The sequence below is a fragment of the Lutjanus erythropterus genome, chromosome 7 (assembly GCF_056507025.1).
Source record: "Lutjanus erythropterus isolate fLutEry1 chromosome 7, fLutEry1.hap2, whole genome shotgun sequence".
NCBI lineage: Eukaryota > Metazoa > Chordata > Actinopteri > Lutjaniformes > Lutjanidae > Lutjanus > Lutjanus erythropterus.
Genome location: NC_139323.1, coordinates 29,756,212 through 29,777,685, shown reverse-complemented (window position 1 = coordinate 29,777,685; position 21,474 = coordinate 29,756,212). Strand labels below are relative to the sequence as shown.

Below are 21,474 nucleotides of genomic sequence, written 5' to 3'. Positions count from 1 at the left end.
TATTTAAAATGGAACAGATTTTTAGCTGGGATTGTACATGGATTTTGAAATTGACAACATGCTTCCTTAACCTGGAAATGCAAACAGGACATGTGGAGGTTAAATTCTAATTATTATTAAAAGGAGGCTTTAATAACCTTATTCGGTGTATCTGCTTTGAAGAGAAGGACATGTGATATATCCTGACATACTTGATGGTCTGTTCAAAATTCAGCAAGAGACATTTACATCAAGACAAAACTGACATTTTGCACTGTAACTTTTAAGTGGGCGTCCCAGTCACTGGTTAGGTACGAGATGGGACATTTTTCCTCTAACTCGATGTAGAGATGAACACATTTAATATAAGGCAAATACAGAATTTAGTTTTAGCATTAATTAGATTCTTGCTGCACATTTACTTAAGTTTACCCACTGCATCAACAAAAAAACACTGTGATCATTCACTGTATTACCTATTACCTGTAAAATAGAACAGTTTCTATATTCGGAATTAAATAAATTAATCCAAGTATAGCTATGAAGAGGACGCACAACACAGCTGCATTTCATTTCATGTGCATTAATAAAAGGTGCTCCTATGGTTGAATGAAGTCATACAGATGAAGTGTTCATTCTAAAGAGCAGATAACCTCTGATGAGCACATTCTGACACTACATACTGTGGGTCTGAATGACCGTCTTAATTTATGTTAAGGCTCCATGTCTTTGTGTCTCCTGCTCTTTCATTCAGGATTACTTTTGTTCCTCCTCTCTCTTAAATCTCTTGTAGCTGCTGGCTCCCAACGGTGGCTCTTGGCTACCTTCTTGTCTCTCCTTTGTGTTGCGAGAGATGAGCCCTTAACAGCTGCAGCTTACATCCACCATGTCTCCTTCGCATACACACACAAAATGTTGCTTCTTTATACCCGAGCCAATTTCACACACAGCTTTAGAGAAATTAGACAACGTCTCTGTTTGGTTTCACCATCGGAGCATTTAAAAAAAAAAAAACACAGCCCAGCTGATAGGTGGGTGGGAAGCGGTGCTGCTATGCTTTTGAACGTAACCCCTGCAAATTTCCTGCCTTTTCAAAGAGTGACGACGACAAACACGGCTCAGCAGGTGCTTAGGATGGTTTGAAATTTAAATGAACATCACAGGGAGATAAATGAAGATACGTGTGTGTGAGATGCCTCGACTCACTGAATGATAAAATCCTCAGGTTAAGAAGGTACGATAGGGTGTGTGTGAATCCACTCCTACAGACACACGGCGGGTGAAAGTCAACATCTGCTTTTAACTTCATCAACAACTATACATTATCAGAGTGACTGGTGTAACATTGAGAGTCTGTGGTTTGGTCACCTCATGGGCAGATCTGCAAGTTAAAGGTCAGAGGTCACTTGGTGGTCCCAGGTGGTTTTGTGGGTCCGCAGAATCCTCTGGACACGGCTGTGAATCTGCTCCCAGTAGGATGGACTGGGCTGACTGGTCTGGAGTCTGAGGAAAACAAACACCAAAAAAATAGCACATAAACAACTTAATTAACTGAGTTTGAGTCACATATACCCTGGGCTATGTTAGCTTTATCATTATCAATTGATCCTTGCAAGGTTCCGTGTGTGTGTGTGTGTGTGTGTGTGTGTGTGTGTGTGTGTGTAGCCCTCTTGCACAGAACTGAAATGAAACAAGTGCAACTAAATTAGTGAATGGCTCTTTCAAGGGGGAGTGGGGGTTCCTGTTGGGCGATACTTTAGTTTGGCAGCTGGCTCTGATTGGTTGTTTTCATTTAAACCTGGCTTATTCTTTCAAATACCATTAGAAGCACTGAGAGGAGCCAGACAAACCAGACGTTATGTGTCTTACGTACTACTGTCAGGATATAGTGACAGTTTCAGCAAATATGCTAAAAAGTTAATTTATAGATGGTACCAACTGTAGCTTATATAGCAGACGATACATATGATTATATATGTATACACACATACCAGGATACAGACATTCATACATACATACCACAAAGTTATGCTCATTCTTCAAACTTGCCTCTGTTTCATTTTTTTTTCTGGTAAATTAGTGTATAATTTTATTTCTTCAAGACTACTAAGGTGAAGGAAATAGTTTCTCCTTGAATCGGTCACAACTGGCGATGAGGGGTGGCAAGCAGACTTTGCTTTGTTGGGCTCACATGACAAAAAGGTTTATTCTACCAAAATGCTGGAAAATGCCCTTCGTATGGCTTTGAGCCGAGGGTGGCATCTTCCAATTACTTCTTAATGTGTGTAGGACTGTCACAATAATTATGTTATCAACTTGCTGTGTCATTATTGACATGACCTCAATCATTTTTGCTGACCTTGATATTGCCTGTTGTTTTATTTGTGTTCACAATGCCTAAGCTGTATAAACATAGAAAAACCCTACGCCGAGACACGTTTTGCTGTCAATTCTGGTCCCACTGCTGAAAATTCTAGATTAAAAGTTCACTGCCCTTTGAAAGGGTACTTGTGTTATTATGCCACTATACTATCAATATATCAGTCGCGCAAAAATGGTCTAAAGTGACAATAATGCCATCTAATGCCATTATTTCTGGGATAATATATTGTCAAATAAAAGTGGTCATCTTGACAGACCTAAGTGTGGGGTCAACAGGAATATTAAGTTACAATGATATAAAACACAAAAGCAGAAAATCTGTACATTTAAGAAGCTGGAATCATTGAATGTTTGGCATTTTTTGCTTGAAATGTCTTTGCGGTTTGGACAGGTATTCCTTATGTCCACTAGTCTGTGCTGTAACATAAGATGTGAGAGCTGATGCAAAGCTCTACTAGTACACTGACATGACACACACTTCAAGTGTACTGTGTTCAGCAACAGACTTTTAATATACTCTGAAATAAATTACACTGTCTCCTCCATCTAAACGTTCATTTTTGGTTCCTCTACATTCAAGCTTTCGTGCAAAAAAACAAAAAAAGCAATTTCACAATTGACAGAACCAGCCATGCATCTGAACTGGAGGCATAAATGTGCTTCATCAACACAATATAAATGCAAGTTAGTGGCCACGGGCAGTCATGAAATAGAAGCTGGCACTGACAGACAGACAGAAGTGAACAGTAATAAATTCCAGTATTGCTTCTCATCCACGTCTATTTGCTGGGAGTGGAGGGGTGATGATTGTCTGACTGACTGACTGTCTGGCTGGCTGACTGGCAGGCTGGTGTCTCGGCCTGGCTCGCAGTGTGGGAATGGAAGCTTTTCATCTGTAATCAGATAAACTCGCTACCTGCTTCAAAAAGTCATCAAGGACAAATCATCCAGAGACATGAATAGACTGAGACTTCGGGGCTTAGGGAGCAAACGTCGCCACTGGCATCTGTCATTTTCTTTATAGATCAAAGATTGGTGGTAAGACGTGCCCCTCTCCCCGTCGGAGGGAATCTACAAAGGCCCGCTCTAATCTCCCGCCCTGCAACTCCTGTCGCGTTTTCAATTGAGAGAATAGTATCATTCATTTCCTACAATTTACTTTGCTGTTTAAGATTGTCTATTGATTTTAATGTTTACTTATGGACTGAGCAGAACGGAAGGGGAAAGGAGAAGCCCAAACAAACAAACAAACAAAACAGAACATCGGTCCCGTCGGTGTGTTTAACTCGCAGCTGCCATGATCGATGACAAGGTCCCTCTGAATGTATTAAAGCGTGCATCGGGTCAAATGCATCAGACTCAAGCCGAAACACAAATCAATACTATTTTCCTCTTTGTTTTCCCTTCTCTCAGCCTCCTCTCTCAGTAATGAACAAACATGACAAGACATCAGCTTCTGTAATTTAAGAGGTGGAGGGGAATTCATCCTGCCTGTCGAGAGTGATCACAATTAAAGGCTGGATGTGAATGTGATCACGCACACACAAGGCAGCAGCAGTGTATGACTAACATCTCATGGGATTGTCATATATTTGCAGTATACTGTAATTGCAAACTCATACAGGTGCCTATTTTGCTTTTAAGATCTTTTGAGCAAACAGCAATGATTTGCACAGATGGATCAGGATAAATTCCGGGCAAACATCACAAAAAAAGAGGATTATGTTTTCTCCAGCTTTGGCGCGAGTATGAAGAAAATCCGCTGGTTTTGTGGCCAGAAAAAACAAACTTGGGGCTCTGAGGTGATCTGGAGAGAGTTTCATGGATGAACGTCTGAAGAAACACTTAATGACAACACAAAGTTATAAACAAGTGTGCTAATTACCACTGCTCCTCACTTCCTACCATTTGTCATTACATAACTTCAAGACCAGGATTGCATTATGTAAAGATTGTACCTTTCTCTGAGGGAGTAGCTGAGGTTCAGAGGATATCTGGAGTTTGAGGTGGTCAGGGCGGACTGAGCTAACACAGCACCTCTCACTGGGCTTTTGGTCCGGGCTTCAAGTCTGGACGGTGTCTCTGGAGACAAGTTGACCCTTGCAGGACCTGACTTTACCTGGAGGAGGGCACAGGACAACAGGTTTTGAGTTTAATGACAGTACTTTATTGAGTTCACGTTTTTTATGAGTGCTGTTCTTATTTTAGTCTTTACCATTACAGTCTTTGCTTTATGTGTGTGTTTTATTGTTTTTACTGTGTGAAGCACTCTGTGTTGCACTGTTTCTATAAAAAGTGCTATAAAAAGTTTGAATGTCAGTAAAAATATGTATTCAAACTCAATCAATCAAACATAAAACAGCATGAATATATAACAGCAAACATATTTCCATAAAGCAAGTTTCAAATATTGTATGCATACTTGATCCATTATTTTGTCTGAAAAGCCCTATTTCGAGATTTGTAAAAAACAGTGACGAGTATGCACAGTTAGAGAGTGATCTTTTCCTTACAATAAACTGAAATCACAGATTTGCAAAAAATAAAAGTTGGCTCTAAAGGATGTTGCATAGTTAACATAGTTTTCCTAGCCTGACACAAATAATTCCATTTAGGGTTACCATATGGCTGTTATCGTCTCCATTTTGTACATGTCCATTACAAGTTTAGTGGCAGTTTATAGTTGGCAGGATCTTTTGTCTTTGAAATTTTTAAAAGAACAGTTCACTCAAAAACGAAAATTCAGTCATTATCTACTCACCCTCATGCTGATTGAAGGTTGGGTTTAGTTTTAAGTCCACAAAACACTGCTGGAGTTTCACAGGAAAATCACCCAAACAATGGAAGTGAATGGTGACCAGTTTTAAAACCTAAAAAACCTAAAAAAAAAACAACAACAAGAAAATAAAAACATAAAATGCCTCCATACTGCTCATCGGGTGTAATCCAAGTTTCCTAAAGCCCTGACATGCCAAACTGACTAAAAAAAAATGTTACTTACACCATGTTTTTAGCCTGAATCTTCACTTCACTTAGCTTGAAGCCATGTACAAACGCACACTGTCTGAACTGCGTGTGTGTGTTGTGACCATGTGCAAACAGCATGTCAAGACTTTAGGAGACTTGGATTATACCAGACGAGCAGCATGGAGGCATTTTATGTTTTTTTTTCCCCAGTTGTTTTTAATGTTTGAAAACTGGTCACCATTCACTTACATTGTTTGGGAGTTTCTGCAACACTGTTTTCCCGTGAGACTTCAGCAGTGTTTTGCGGACTAACCCAAGTAAACTCAAACTGAATTTTCATTTTTGGGTGATCCTTCTTTAACAGAAGAGGGTTTTTTTTACAGCAAAGCTTACAAGGTTTGATTTATGAAGTCATGGACATTAAATGCTACCAATATTTTATTCATCTTACATCAAAAGATGTCCAAAATATAAAAAAAAAAACTCCAGTAAAAGTAGGCAGAGTGAGATAAGTTTTAATGAAAACGGTACATTACAATGCCTTCCAAATACTTTCCTAAGAACAAAATGTTTTCTAAGAACACAATGCTAGCTGTGTGAATATATATCATGTTATCTGGTGTATGCACAGAGCCACTGTGTCACATCTACAAAACAAAACACAATATTCTGAACATTTGGCCCCATACTTGTGTTTGCAGGTTTGAAATACAGTATTATATGTAGACTTACCATGGCTGTTCTTGGTCTGTAACTCCCCAGGAGTGAAGAATCTACAATGACAAATACAAGTTAAGAGTATAATGAAAACTTTTGGATTGCATAACACAGTAGCTCACAAATGTTTTTCAGCCAAAAGTGCAAAACAATTTTGGTAGAAAAAAAAACCTATATAAAGCGTTTTCACTTTCTTTTTCACTTCTTTTACGTTTTCAGCTGTATAACTGCTGTGTTTCAAACGTGAATCTAATTTTATTGCTTTTTGTCTGTCAATATCATCAAAGCAATATCAAAGCTGGCTTTCTGCTCACAGTGACCGTGACTGCCTTTGTCATGTTCTTCTTCCAAGTAGGTCTATCTGCAGCCTCACAGTTGTTACAGGAAACACCTACATGATACTCCCTCGAAACAGTTAGAGTTAAGTTTATGCACCAAACATGTAGTAAGTGTGGGTGTGTCATGTTGTCTGCAAGACTGCACCTGGATACTTCTGTCTTCTTCTGTGAGGTTTTATGGTAGATGACAGTTTACAGCAGTAAAATGAGGTTTATCAGAGTTACAGAAACACTGGCATAACATATACAGTACTTCCTTTAACTAAGATATAGATTTTATTCCTTGAACCCAAAAAATATGTAAGTCAAACCTGACAGACATAGAGAGGCAGCTCTATTTATAGCCATACATCATCTGTGTACACTTAGTGCAACTATAAATGCAGCCCATTATTTGCTTTGAAAGACTTCAACACATTATCATGAAGATGTAAACAAAACCAGAAAAGAAAATAGACACATTTTCATAAGACAACACAACCAGTCTTGTTTTTAGAGTTTTTGCACGTCAGTGTGAAGGTCTACCTGTATGACCAGCTGTGAAGCTGACAGAGCGCCGGCACACGCTACCACTCTGTGTAGAGGAGGAAGGAGTTCCCATGCTAGAGACATTACTGCAACCAGAGACCTAGAATGAAACAGAAAAAGTTTTACACCAAACACTGTTGTAGTTTGCATTATACATAGTATAACACATGCACAGCCAGGGTGTTTTAGCTCTCAGTGAGGAGTATTACTTACTTTTAAACAGTATCTTGATGAAACATTAATCAATCACAATCTGCCAATGTAAAATAAGAAATGCCAGAACAAAAACAGACAAATGTTTTGTCTGCGGTACAATACATTAATCATGTTCACTCTTTTCATTTCTTTAATTTGTGCAGCATAAAGGGAAACCTGCCAAAAAACTTTGATTGTTACTCCATTTGTCTGTCATCTCAACCCCAAATTGTTTCACAATGCACAAAAAAAGATCTGAAGAAAACAAAGAGAATATCTGTACAGAATGACCATCTATCTCAAAGAACATAGGCTGTCTTCTGTAAGAAAGTGCTTCCCTCTACACAAACAAACAGGGAGTTGAAGCTGCACTGATAATGCATTCACCATGGGGCTAAGCTACTTCATTAGGTATCTATTTGTTAATTGCAGCTTGACTCTCAATTACTAGGGTTAATTGTCGACAGAAGATTCCCCCAGGAAAACCAGAGTGGAAAAAACATGTTCCTCTCTTTAATAAAACGCCTGTTGTATTCGAGTAAATTCCATTCATGTGTGTGACAAAAACAAACAACTGTTTACCTAATCATTTCTTTTAATAACAGCATGCTGGTGGATTTTGATATTCATACCTCAGGATTAGATTTGATGTAAATGAAGAAGCAGGAATACAATCGGGAGCAGCGGAGGGAGGGAGGGAGGGGCACTGAACTAGAGGCTGTGTTGTTCTTGTCCATCAACTGTATATTCCCCAAGGCTGTGTGATCAGAAAATCATTCCCTTTTATATGCAAATCTCTCATAGCAATGATACGGCTGTAATTAAAGCGTTAATAAATAACTGTGTACCAGCCTAAATCCAGGACGTGTGCTATTAAAGCGCACTCCAGCCCCTCAGTGAGGATAACAGGCCATATTACATGCACGCATAGTGAAACATTTTCATGACGTCAAAATCCATTAACAGCTCAGGTAAAAAGATTAACACTGCTCTCTTATTATGCCCTCCACTTAATCTGCCCACTAGATTATGTTAAAATTTGGGAAGCTCCCACTGAGGTTTGAACTACATCAATTCAGGATCCCATTAAATTTATAACCCCTATCCACTGAACATGTGTATTATTGGCATTAAACAAACCATAACATCACTTTTATGTCAACTGCCTTCAGTTTAGAGGAATATATCTAATGTTTAGGACTTCAACAAAGGATTATTTTCCAGTCTGATCTAATAAATGTATCTGGGCCCAATACTGATATAAGGCATTCACTGGGTATCAGGCTTGAAAGGCCAATCCATATTCCCATCTAAATTCCAAAGGACCATGTTTGTTATGAGTTTTCTGTTTGTAAATGCTACGCTAAATGTTGAACTAAGGGCTAAATAGTGCTGTCCACTTCTACTCTGCACACGCAAGTAATACAACCATTTCAAATCAAACACTTAACAAATGCATGACAAACTCATTACAAGCACTAACAAACAGCAAAATTTTGATTTTGGAACATAAAAAAGCAAACAAACTCTTAGCATTGCTGTGGGATAATTATGCGAACGTGTGCCATTTCTCCGCCTATCGGCTGCACATGTGAATGTCACAAGCCAGAATCCTACAGAGTCTCACAACGGTTGAAGGACGCCATTACGGCAATTACATTACACAAACTACATAAGCTTTCCAGACTGAAATTCAGTTTCAGCCTCACATAATCTTATTACTACTACTGATACTACTATTACTACTAATGATAAATAACCATAAATATAGAGGGAAAAAAAAGAGTGCTGATAACAGTACAGTATCCATATCATCAGATATCCAAATTCAGATACTGGAATCAGAACTGAAATTAAGTGGATAGGTATGTCTCTAATGGTGAAAAATGTTCATCACAATTTCGAAGAGAGCAAAGTGTCATCTTCAAATTGTTTCTTTTGTTAAACTAACAGTCCAAAACAAAGACTTTTTGTTTGCCATCATAAATGACAAAGAAAAGCAACAAATCCTTACATTTAAGAGGCTGGGACTAGCAAATGTTTAACAATTTCATTTGGAAAATGACAGGAAAATAGTAGGAAACTCAATTTCTTTGGATCTAAAAACCAATTTATCATTACATGTTACTAACCAAGAAAGGCGGTTGGGTCTCAGTTTCCTTCCTGAAGTGGTGAGGCCCCAGCTGGAGATGGCTGAGCCTCTGCTGGGCATCTTCTGAAAGCTGGCACATCTTGCGGTGGGTGTAAGGGGACAGGGCTCGCGTCCTTGAGGAAACTGTGGGCCGCTGGTAGCCAGAGTCTGCAGAAACTCTGAGAAAGGCATGTTTTCCTATCGTCTTGTTTTTCTGGGGACTGCGGCCAGGTGGGGATGAAGGCGGCGAGCGTCTGGCTGTTCCCCCTGACAGAGCACACTTTGCTTCAACATTTAGCTTTTCCTTCCCACCTTTTGAAGGGACATGGTTTCCACTGTCTATTTTGGAAAAATTCCCACTGGATGGTGAAGACTTCTTTGCTGAACTCTGTCTGGATGCGGTTAAAGATGGCCTCACCGGAGAAAGACAGCTGGTCTGCGGGTGCAGGGACAGAATATGAGTGAGAGAGAAAGAAGAATGTTAAGATTAGAGCTCAACTGATATTACTGGCCAGATATTGGCTTATCGCAACTATATCATATCTATATTCGTATCGGCATACATGTTATTTGATATCCACCAATATGTAAATATTTTTAACAGAACAAAATGCAGATTGTTTTTATTTGTTAGATTTATAGCAGCATTTCATGTATATTTGATTATTAAATAAACTATTTTGCCAACTATTTTGATAATGGATTAATCAGTTTGAGTAATTTTTTAAGAAAAAGAAAAGTGAAAATTCTCTGATTCCAGCTTCATTAATGTGAATATTTTCTGGTTTCTTTATCCCTTTATGACAGTAAACTATACATCGTTGGGCAAACCATGACATTTGAGGACATCATCTTGGGCTTTGGGAAACACTGATCAATATTTTTCACAATTTTCTGACATCGTTAGACCACAGAACCCATTGATTAATCGAGAAAATAATCAACAATTTAAATTGACAATGAAAATAAATCTTAGTTGCAGCACATACTTTATATTCTGTAACAAGAATATCAGCCAATACATTGATATCTGAATTTTTTTACTCCCAAACATCAGTATCGACCCCAAAACTCCCGTGTTGGTCAGGCCCTAGTTGATTTGTTGTTTGAACATGTCAAGCTATCCTCACTGGTCTCAATTTTCAGGTGACTCATAACATTCATCTCAGCAGTTTATATTTCTCTGCAGACCACAATGTTGTTCCTTTACACAAGCGTCAGCCATTTTAGCCATTAAGGCAGCTGCTCTCACTCTCGACACAGACTTGCTCTCCCTGGACAAAAACCATTAAACCATTAGCTAAATCATTCAGCTTAAGTGTTACAACAACAACGGCTCTCGCAGTCAGCACTGCCATGGAGACAACCTCTGCAGAATTACTTCAATAACTCTAATGGCCACTAACATCATTCTCCGATGCAATATCCCACTTCCTGCGGGTAATGCCAACCGGGGATAAATACGTTAAGATAAAATGTTAATTGCATTTGATGGCCATCTCCAGTCTAATATGATAAAGAGGCATTACCTGGCTGTAAAACAAAGATAATCTAAATGCTAATAAGGGAAATCACACAACATGAAAACTATTTTTAAGAGAAACTAAATGATGAATAAATCCTCATCGAGGTTGCCATTTGAGATTGGTCTGATTTAATAAGTATGCTCTCCCACACACATCTACCACCATCTCTGACTTCTTTCAGGTCTTCTGTCTGTTCTTCACTGGACGGCCACTGAGAGTCAGTCAGTTTTCCTGTCACCAGCTGAGTGGCGAAGGCTTGTCTGATGTGATTAGCTGCTATTTCCACTGTCGGTACTGTGTGGGACAGACACTGCTCAACAAAGCTTGGGATGTGGATAAATAATAGCAAGTCTAAGAGTCTGCTAGTGCGAAGTAAGGCTGCAACACAGTGCTTTGATGCTAACAACATCCGTGATGCTCCCATACTAAAAATGACAACGAACACTCAGAGGCTCAGGTATAATCTTTGCCATGATTTTGATTTCACATTTTAGCATGACAAGATTTTCTAATTAGCACAAAACACAAGTGATTATATATAGGAAAGCCCTATATGTCTATGAATATTGGTCTCATTTAATTGGATCCCAGACAGAAAATAAAATGGATCTAGTTTACATCTCACTTCATTGCATGTATTTTGTTTTTCTTCCTTTGAGCAAATACAGTCAAGTTGCTGAGTTGTCGTCTGTTGATAATATATATATATATATATATATATATTATATTATATATACAACTATTGCAGAAAGGAGTAAATGTTTGGTTGATAGCTTGTTTAATCCACGTCTTGCATTAAATTTTTTGGTTAACTGCTGCCCACATAGAGTGACCATAGTAGTAGCCATGCTGTTTCTACTTTCGAACTTAAGAGTACACAAACACACAAAAGTCTGAATGGTGACTTCACATCTCAGAAACTGGGACCACCCGAAGAGCATGTGAATGCACTATAAGCACACAATGTCACTGCCAAATATGAAGGACTGCCCTTAAGACTTTTGATTGGTTCAGCAATGAAGGGGTTATTTTTAAACTCTTTTAATGTTTCCATCCAATTTTAGTGATAAAAGCTTGGTAGATTCTCCTCAGTATCTACTGAGCAAAGCGTTTAGAGACTGACTTGTGGGTCTCGTATATGTTAAGATATTTGGAATGGAAAAGTGAAAAATTTGACTTGCTGGAAGCACTAAAGTAAAAGTCAGGGGTTCAACATTTTTAGTATTTATCCTTTGGGAATCCCAAAGGAGGATGCTATTGACTTTGATGTGAACATCTATATAAAATTTCAGGGAAATCTAACAATTGTTGACATATTTCAGTCAAAACCAAAGTGGTCAGTTGACAGGTTGACAGATTGAAGACTGACCAACATTGACCTCGACTTTTTGATTAAAACTGTAAATCATAATGAGAAATGAAAATGATAAGAAAAAGATATGAGCATGAAAAAAAATATGCAAAGCAAGAGTGAGAGATTGCTAAAATCCAAGTGTATATTCATCACTAGGTTTCAGAGGTTTTGTGGAAGTTGCTATCAGTCTAAATCTCTATTAAAACAGGACATGGTTTGTCAGCTGGGCGGGCAAGCAGTCAGGGAAATGCCTATGCTGAGGAGCCATTAGGACAGAGAAAATGGAGAAATTCTACTGTCTGACAGCCACAGCGGTGCTCTGATCCAGACATCCCCCTGAGGGGCCAGGAGAACACTCTGACAATCTGCTTCGCTGTCAATGACATCCCATTTAAACAAATAGCTTAGCTTAGGTTACTGCACCTGGGAAATGCATGGTAGTGTTTTTGGCACAACATGCCGACTGCTGTGTGATGGATCATATGTTACAAACAGGACTGTTTGTGAAACGTTTTTTCATTGTCACTGCTTTTTCTTTGAAGTAACAGTCTTTTTCAGCCTAGAATTGGAGCATTATTCTACTCACACAGTATTCATCTCCTGAGATTATGTTTGCACATACCTCACACACGTATGATTCACACAAGACCATTAAGGAGTAGATTAAAGTGATGTAGGACTGCAACTAAGGGTTATGTTCATTACCAATTAATCTGCTGGGTTTTTTTGATTGTTTGAAAAACAAGTGAAACATTTTTAAGACCAAGGTGATCACTAAACTGATCAAAAAAGAAAGAAAAACAATAAATCCTCACATCTGAAAAGCTGGAACCAGAGAATGTTTGCTTGAAAAGGAAAAACAGTTGTTCAGCTATGAAAATAGTTCATTTTCCAAATTGATTGACACAGTGATTAAGGAAAATGCAGTTTCAGCTTGGGTTGCAAATGATTATTTTCATTATCAGTTCATCTGTTGATCAGTTTTTGATTAATCCATTAGTTGTTTGTGTCATAAATTGTCAGAAAACAGTGAAACATGTTTGTTTCCCAAAGTACAAGGTGATGTCCTTGAATGTCTTGCTTTGTCCACAACCCAAATAAATTCAGTTTATTGTCATAGAGGAGAAAAGAAACCAGAAAAAAAATCACACCTGAGAAGCTGAAATCAGAGAATTTGGACATTATTTCTTTACAAAATTGACTCAAACCGATTGATTATCAATACAGTTCAGTAATTAAATAGTTGACAACTAATCAATTAATTGATGCAGCTTTAGTTTTAGCTCAATAACTAAAACTCACAGTGAACAGTGTGATGGGAGCATGTCAAAAACAGAACTTAGGAATGCCCATATAAAGAAGACAGAGAGAAAATTGTCAGATTCTTATAAAGTAAAATGTGATTTAAGGCATCTGAGCAGTCCCCCTCTAAAATAAAAAAAAAAATCCACAAGGACAGAGAGGCAGAGATACAGGTGACCCTCATCGCGCACTCTTAATGTAAAAAAAAAAAAAAAAAGGACTGACTGAGTCTGTAACAAAAATTGTGCAAACTCCCAGTTAGTCAGAGATGTGAGAGAAGCCTTCGCAATCAGCATCACAGATCTGCCTCCCCGTAATTACATTCACAAGGAGAGAACAGATACCCTTGAAACACTGCCAGTATGGATAGATAGATAGATGCAGTAGCCATGGCAACAATAGAAGGTGGGTATGTTGGAAACAGACAAATCTGATGGCGAATGATACCACTCATTAAAGCTTTAAAGATGAACTGCTCACTGTTCGAGCTTTGGTCAACACTTGCGCAGTAATGCTGAGTATGTAGCTGTGATGTGTTTAAATTCCATTCACACAGGCTGATAAACACTCTGACTTATGAGTGGCACTTTGACAGATTTTAACAGTTCAAAAGTTGTTTGTTCCGAAAGACCTCGAACAGACAACAAAATGAAGGTATACACAGCAGGCTTCTTCTAAGATGCTTTAAAGATCAACAACAGACATAACAGATAAACCAAAAGCAGAGAAAGGTAAGATAAATGTGAAAATCTGGACCTATGAGAGGTAATAAAAGGACACACTTACAGGTGAGGCAGGCCAGCTGTCTCTCCCATCACTCTCTTCTATGACTGATGTCGTGCCGAACTCCACTTTGGGGGAGATTCCCTAGAGGGAGAGGGACAATAGGAACAAACACAACACCTTTAACAAGGAGATGAAGACAAAGGGACAGATAACAGCACTGCTTGGAACACCAATTTACAACCTCAAATCTTCAATCTACGCCTGGCTTGAGAAAAACAAATTGCAGAAAAGAAAAAGGCTCCAGTGATGTTTAAATAATATAGCATTTGGAGAGAGACATCTAAATTGCTATGTAGGCCTCAAACACAAACACATAAAAGCAATGGTGAGGGGAATGGTGTTTAAAGGCATTTCAATATGCCAGTTAGTGCCTTGGAGGACAAGGGGAGGATAGAAAAGCAACCCAGAGCCATGAAGAGATGAAGGAACGAAAGGAGAAGGAGGAGGTAGGTAGAGAAAGTGATGATATAAGAGGAGGAGAGAGCAAGTTCTCCGGTTAGTTTTTCTGTCTGTATAGCAAAGACAGTCGACAGCTCTATGAGGAAAAATGCTATCTTTTCTAAAGAAATTACTTCACTTCTTCTAAGACAAGACGGTACTTATGAATTGGTTATCTTGGCAGTGTACCTGCCTGTCATGTACACAGACGCATGAGCCACAGAGATTAGGAGGAGACTCACTCAGAGAAAGCAACAATCTTTTGCAGTCTTTGAATGACATATGTAATATTGGTGCCAATCCAGCTGGATCACATGGCGAGCCCAATGTGGGGTCGCTGCGACATGTGAACAACGTTTAAACTCATCAACTGACAGCACTCCTGAATGAATGAAATACATGTTACACCTAGGCTCACATTTTCCATTCACATATCACATTTAAACTGCTAAAAGTAAAAATTTGCATTAAATGAAAAATAAGATGTTACACACGTTCCCTTCTTGCGTTCTTCTCCCCCTCTCCTCTCTCAGGTGCTCCTGGTTGGGGTAATTAGTGGGTGGCCCTGCAATATATTCAAGGAAAGCTAAAGAAGGAGCTCCCTCTCCCAGACAAAAAGCTGCCTTCTAACCATTTTAGGCTTTGGTTTCTTTTTCGCCTTATTTTGTGTTTATTTCTTTTGAGGTTGGAAGTCTGGGCTGTACTATGAAGCAAGATTAATGGGTTAGCGAGGTATGCTGAGTCTAAAGACAGGATCTTCAATATCAGAAAAGCGGCTCTGTTTTGATCAGATAGATCACCATGGTAACTTATGCTGAACGTATAACCTGGTCTGAAGCAGGTTATATGCAGTACATTAGTAATGTTGCCGAATGAAGCTGTGCATTGTAATGTGCAGCAACACAAACTGTAAACACTGTACCGCCTTAAGAACCTACATGCATCCACTTGGTGATGTACTTTAAATGTTACACAGCATATCATCCATATACTAAAAGAATGATAAAGATACTACAGAAACTTTGAATGAGTTTTGAAGTTTGAAGCTTGATCCTGATTTGCTGCTAAGTCTGTTTTACATTGCTGGTATTGCATCTCAAAACGCTGATTAGAAAATTGATTATCCCATTTATGATCTATCCAATTTATCATGAATAATAATCAATCAAAAAGAAAAATCATTTCACTTTGATTTGGCCAAAAAAAAAAAAAAAAAAAAAGAAGGCCCATCCTTCATTAAAGGACAGTGTCAAACCAAAAGCACTTCTTGAGAATGCATTAAGCTGAAAAGTAATTTTCTGCCAGCATTCCTCTCTTGCCTTATTTGCAGCAACAGTGACGCTTTTTTAAAAATATATTCTTCATAGCTCTCCATTATAACAACCTGTTCCTCTTGACTGAACTGGGCTGCACGTGATCAAATGACAAACTAAACATGTTTATGGGAACGTGTGCAGAGTCTAAAGGAGGAAGCTTGAGCTAACAAAGAAAGTTGATAACTACTGCTATGAAACCTTTTATATCTGACTGGGATTTTAGGTTTGTTGAGTCAGCTCACGCAAAGAAAGCCTGACTATATTGAGCTTGCTTCATAGTTAAGCCCCCAAATGTTTATGGCTTCATTGGTTAATTTAGTCTATGCACTTGTGGACAATTTAGGGAAGCTCTGGGTCCTAAGGCCCATTTGTGGCTGGCCCAGACTTCCTCCATCCTTTTGTTCTTTGTGACCAGGCCTCCAGAATCCCCCACAGCTTTGGTTAACTTTGGGTGTTATTTATAAATTAAATAATTTTGCTTTACAAAAAAAAAAGCATGGCGTTCTCTCTACATGCTGCTGGTCACAAAGTTGAACAGTTTCTCTTGTTGTTATTTGTTATTTATTAAATTTGTAATGACTTGAAAATACTCTCAAATTTAGGAGGTTTTTTTTTTTCTGTAGTCCAGAAACAAAGGCGAGCACACCTCTCTGTTCTGTGTGCCTGTACAAAATATGGATCATGATGACTAATATGTTAACTAAGGACAGAGTAGTTTGAGCTTTTGATTTAAACATTTGCTTGGATTGAACAAGGATAGAAACACTTTTCTTTTGCATTTATCAGGGGTGCAAACACCAAGAATACATCTGGCATTGATTATGGCTGCAATCACTTGCCATGTATCTTTATTGTCAGCACTTGTCAATGTTGTCCTGATGTACCCTGTCTACCAACAGTCTTGCAACAGATTTTTTTTTCACTATTTTTATTATTTCAACCCTTGGCTATTTCTCTCACAGCATACGTGTGAAAAATCATGTAATCATGTAATTTTACACTTTGCACTGTTGTGAATTGTAGTAAGTCAATTGACAAATGTGTCTTATTGCTTAGCAAATAACTTTTATACTCTTAAGTTGACTCTAGAGCATGTAATTTTTTGAGTCTGATGAATCCAGGTGCAGGTGTTGAAGGATGATTAAAAAAGAAATAAAAGAAATAATTGAGAAAGCAGCCTACGGGAAAGGAGGAAGATCTCTTCATGAGTATCTCTCTCTCTCCAGCTCCTTCTCTGCAGCTTAGTGTGGGGCCCGGGTACAGGAAATCTCTGCTGCTTTCCTCCATCGTGGCAAGGACCTCACCCTCTAAAAATCATACACAGACAGGCAGTAAACAGCAACACACACATACACAATCCAAGTTCCTGTTTTTGCAGTGTAATGACTGAATACAGTGGGGACTTATCATGCCCATATGGCATCATCAGAAAGCATACCTGGAGGCACCAACTGAATCAGCTCAAAAGATGTTGTGTCAGCTAAGAGGAAGGAAAGCACAAATAGACTGTGAGCTAATGATCAGTATCACAGCTAATAGCCTATAAGCTTGCATAGCAGAGGATTCAGGACTAAAAGATGAGGAAGCAAATCCCAGATGGCCGTTTACCTTCCAGGAGGTCAGCTACATCAGCAGGGTCAACAACGCCCGGGAAAGTCTGGTAAAACAGGCAGAGTACAGACAAAGCAAATCAATACTTATAACAAGATGAGACAGACTGCCTGGTATCTAACTCTGCCATTCTCCCCGGGGAAAAGAAGGCCTCTTTTATCAGGAGCTGGGGCAGCAATGTTCATATTGGAGGGTTGATACTTTAAATTCTCAGACTTAAAAAATAAGACAGCAACTGTCTTGTATATGGTATGCAAGAAGAGATTCAAATATAAGCTGATATGGGGAAAACAACTGCTATGATAGTGATTTCTTGTATATATAAAAGTACAATTGATACTGGGATGCATGATGTGGATTTTTTAGCTGATACCAATAAATGATGATTATCTTTTTTCATGGCCAGTACTGATAAGGTAACCAATAATTTCACATTTTTGTACTTAAAAAATTTTATATAACACGTAGTTAATGCACACCTGTTGGTAAGAAATGCTAAGGTGTAGTGAGCCAAGAATGATGATTTAATGTCCATAGCTCTGACCTAACCAAATCTAGTTGACATCTTTATGTTAACAAAAACAAACAGTTCTGATCCTTCAACTTTCAAAAAAAACTTTACAAATATACTTTCATGGCTTTTATACATCATTTTACCTAAGAATTTAAATTAAATGCAGTGACACGTTCTGTCTAAGCAGATATTATTATTGCTGATATTTGCCAGTTCTAATTTTATTATCAGCATAATAATATAAATTTCCCGTTTGGCCAATAATTCATTGGCCCCAATATTCAGCGTGTATCCCAAATGAATAGGTATTATGGCTGCAGGATATGGTAAAAAAAAATCATCTTGCAATTATTTTGACAGATGTTGCTGACAATGATTCACAATTAGTGGGAATAATTATTTTTGCATCAAAATTTTCATTTTCACTGATTAAAAAGCTATTAAAATGATGATGTGACTTTTTTGGGGTCTGTACCAAACAAACATGTTTTCTTATATCTGTCAGTCATATCAGTGCTCCATCATAATGCCGTTTTGTCACACATTTTACCTTTATCAAAAAATCACAGCTTCTGTAATCTGGATACTCCACTTATCATACTGCAGTTTTGGTAAAATTTGACTATTTGTGCAGCCCTAGTATTAGAGGACAAGATAAGGCCTAGAATGTAACATGAAGACATGTAATTTGCATCCCTTGTTGATACTGAAAAAAATATGCCACTAGTCCTCCCAGGATCACTCAGTAAATCTGAAATAATAGCAGACACATACATGGCATTTCTACATCTTGTGCTAAAGTAATTGAGGCAGCTCATCTTCCTGTAATGCAAGTTAGTACTCTCACCTTGTCAAATACCATTTTGTGGTGGAAGAGTAAAGGGAACACAGGTGGCAAACAGGGAGTCTTCCTGTATTGGCCCATGATGCACACACTGAGGTAGATATCGTTCTTCTTTGACAAGAGCACTCCTGGACATGTGACCTGCAAACAAACAATGCAATTAGGTGACTACAGTGACAGGGTAGGCATTCTGTTGTTTGTGTATGTGTCCTTTATTGGGAATTTTCTTCCAATTTATGACAAAAAGAGCCTTTCCTTGCGCAAAAAAAAAAAAAAATGTTCAGAATACACAGGTGTGCAATCCTCTGAGGAAGTATCCATATCAGTAGGAGCTTTTTATTGCTTGCATATAGGATGATAGTTCATGATTAAAAGAAAAAACATTGCAAAACTCATTAACTTGAATTACTTTGATATACTAAATGAAATTATACAGAAACGGCTGCAACTAATCTACAGTTACAGCATATTAAAGGCAACATATCATTTAAAGATCAGTGAGCTCAAAGTTTCTATAATTTACTTTGCTTTGCAGACATTTTAGCCTTTTGGCTTATTATTTAACATACAGTAACACTATATGTTCAAGGGGATCTCTATTACACAGTGTCTGCATGTATCAGCAATTTTACAGTTAAACTAAATATCAAATGTGAAAATACAGGGATACTCCTCTGAGTAAATGCATGTTTGTCAGTTCAAAATTAAAATTGAGGCAAAATGACACTAACTGGTTGAGTTAAAGAACAGTCCAAATATGTTTATTGGCAAAAACTTTAGATCGTAACAGAATATGGGGGTTTTGGAATTCAACTGTTGTGCTTGGAGTGAATATTAGACAATTTTAGACCACCATTACAGCATTCAATAAATACATATCTGAGACCTTACCATTTAACACTTTTAAGGCCTTTTATTAGTAACTGTATATTCAAGACATTTTAAGAATTTTTAAGCACCTGTAGCCACCCTGCATTAGGCATTACAATGAAGTACTATAGTGCTGCAGAGATGCCCTGACCTGCAAATCTTGTTCTTCAGATGAAAGAAAACTTCTGTTTGGTACAAACCCCAACAAATGTCATATAATCAGAAACATTTTATTTAGCTAACATAACTAACAATTTATTCTTAATGTCTGTTAGGCTACGTCTGGATCACCATCTGTAATGCTTCATGGATTAAAGTGAAGTAAAGTAAAACTTGTATAATAAGTTAGGCATATCGTATAGACGCCCATTTTTGCCAATGTGATGGGAAAAAAAGATCCTGTAAGTCATTATAATGAAAAATCTTCTTTGCCTGGGTCCAGACCTTCAACTCCGCCCATTACAGTGACTGTATTGATTCTCTGGAAATGAAGTGTAACAAGTTGACATTTCAGTATAATAAACGAAAATTATGAGGTAATGATTTTTCCCTCACAATAATAAGAAGTTTTCTCACAATTACAATCTCAAAAATAATTATGAACTTCCTCAAAATAATGAGAAACTTTTACAAAATGCGAAACTTTCTCAAAATAATGAATTATCACAAAATGACTTAATATAACAACTTGGTATCTCATAATGTATCAGTACCTCAAAATAATGACTGAGTACGTTAGTCGATTTAGTCTCTAATGTACTGAGTTAATGTCTCAAATATCATCACAATAATAAGTAAGACACTAGCTAAGTCATTATTTTAAGATGCTAATCCCTAGTAAGTTACTGTTCCGATAAAGCTTCTTATTATTTTGTGATATTGTTTAAGACATTATTTAGAGGATGTTTGTCATTATAATAACTTACAGGATGCTTTTTTATCACACTGCCGGAAATGAGCCACCATAATATCGTTAGTTTTAAGTTGCGGCCCAGTTATCATGATAAGCTAACACAAATTAGCTGCTAACAGCTAGGCTACATGTTAAGTGACAGCCGTTAGTAATTTAAGCTAACTAGTTGAATGTTAGGAAAAGATTTGTGAGGAAAAGAGGATGTGAGACCGCTAGCTAGCTCACATTAACTAAAGCTTAGCTACAGTAACCGGTCAGTATCCGAGATTTATAGCAGAGGAACAGTGTTAACGGCGCACTTACTTTCTGAATGTCCAAGTACACGGTACATTTCAGAGACTTTTTATGCGTTTGAGACGAGGAAAGCTTCTTCTTCAGTGAAGCCATTCATCTGACTTTCAAAGTTCGTTGTCATAGCTGCCAAACAGCAACAGTCACAGAGCGGATGTACAGTCATGTGACCAACAGGTGGCCAATCAGAAACTCTCTCTGCACCAGTGCGTTCTGCCCACACACGCATGAGCTGACAGACACTGTTGCATCTGACATTTCAACATTTAATTTCATGTAAAAATTTTGTTAAAAGTGCCCTGAAGTCTGCGGTTAAATAATACAACAGTGCGTGCTTAGTCCAAACCATAAATACAGCCAAACCTGTAGGTTTCATTTATATTAAAACAATCATTAATGTCAGTATTGCTGCGAGAGGCCAATATAAAACTATGAAATGATTCGGGGAGACACTATAGGTGGAAAAAAAAAA

At 37.9% G+C, this 21,474-nt stretch overlaps 1 protein-coding gene across 1 annotated transcript; it reads right to left on the bottom strand.

The window, feature by feature from the left end:
* Positions 1 to 491: 491 nt before the first annotated feature.
* spata6 (spermatogenesis associated 6) lies at positions 492 to 21,149 on the bottom strand. The gene is made up of 11 exons (XM_084723493.1): positions 21,015 to 21,149; positions 18,932 to 19,069; positions 17,568 to 17,616; positions 17,398 to 17,439; positions 17,142 to 17,266; positions 14,206 to 14,286; positions 9,239 to 9,673; positions 6,909 to 7,011; positions 6,061 to 6,101; positions 4,320 to 4,480; positions 492 to 1,482 (listed from the first exon to the last, which is right to left on the bottom strand). Exons 1-11 carry the CDS (start codon positions 21,096 to 21,098, stop codon positions 1,368 to 1,370), a joined length of 1,374 nt encoding a protein of 457 aa, XP_084579619.1. The 5' UTR covers positions 21,099 to 21,149; the 3' UTR covers positions 492 to 1,367.
* Between the last annotated feature and the right edge of the window lie 325 nt (positions 21,150 to 21,474).

Bases quoted from the DNA above. Each gene is read 5' to 3' on its own strand.
- spata6 (XM_084723493.1), bottom strand. From the start codon at position 21,098: ATGGCTTCACTGAAGAAGAAGCTTTCCTCGTCTCAAACGCATAAAAAG. The intron at 17,440-17,567 runs GTAAACGGCCAT...CCTTCCTCTTAG, and splicing joins TGTAGCTGACCTCCTGGAAG to CTGACACAACATCTTTTGAG. The intron at 14,287-17,141 runs GTAGGCTGCTTT...CTCTCCCTCTAG, and splicing joins AGAGATCTTCCTCCTTTCCC to GGAATCTCCCCCAAAGTGGA.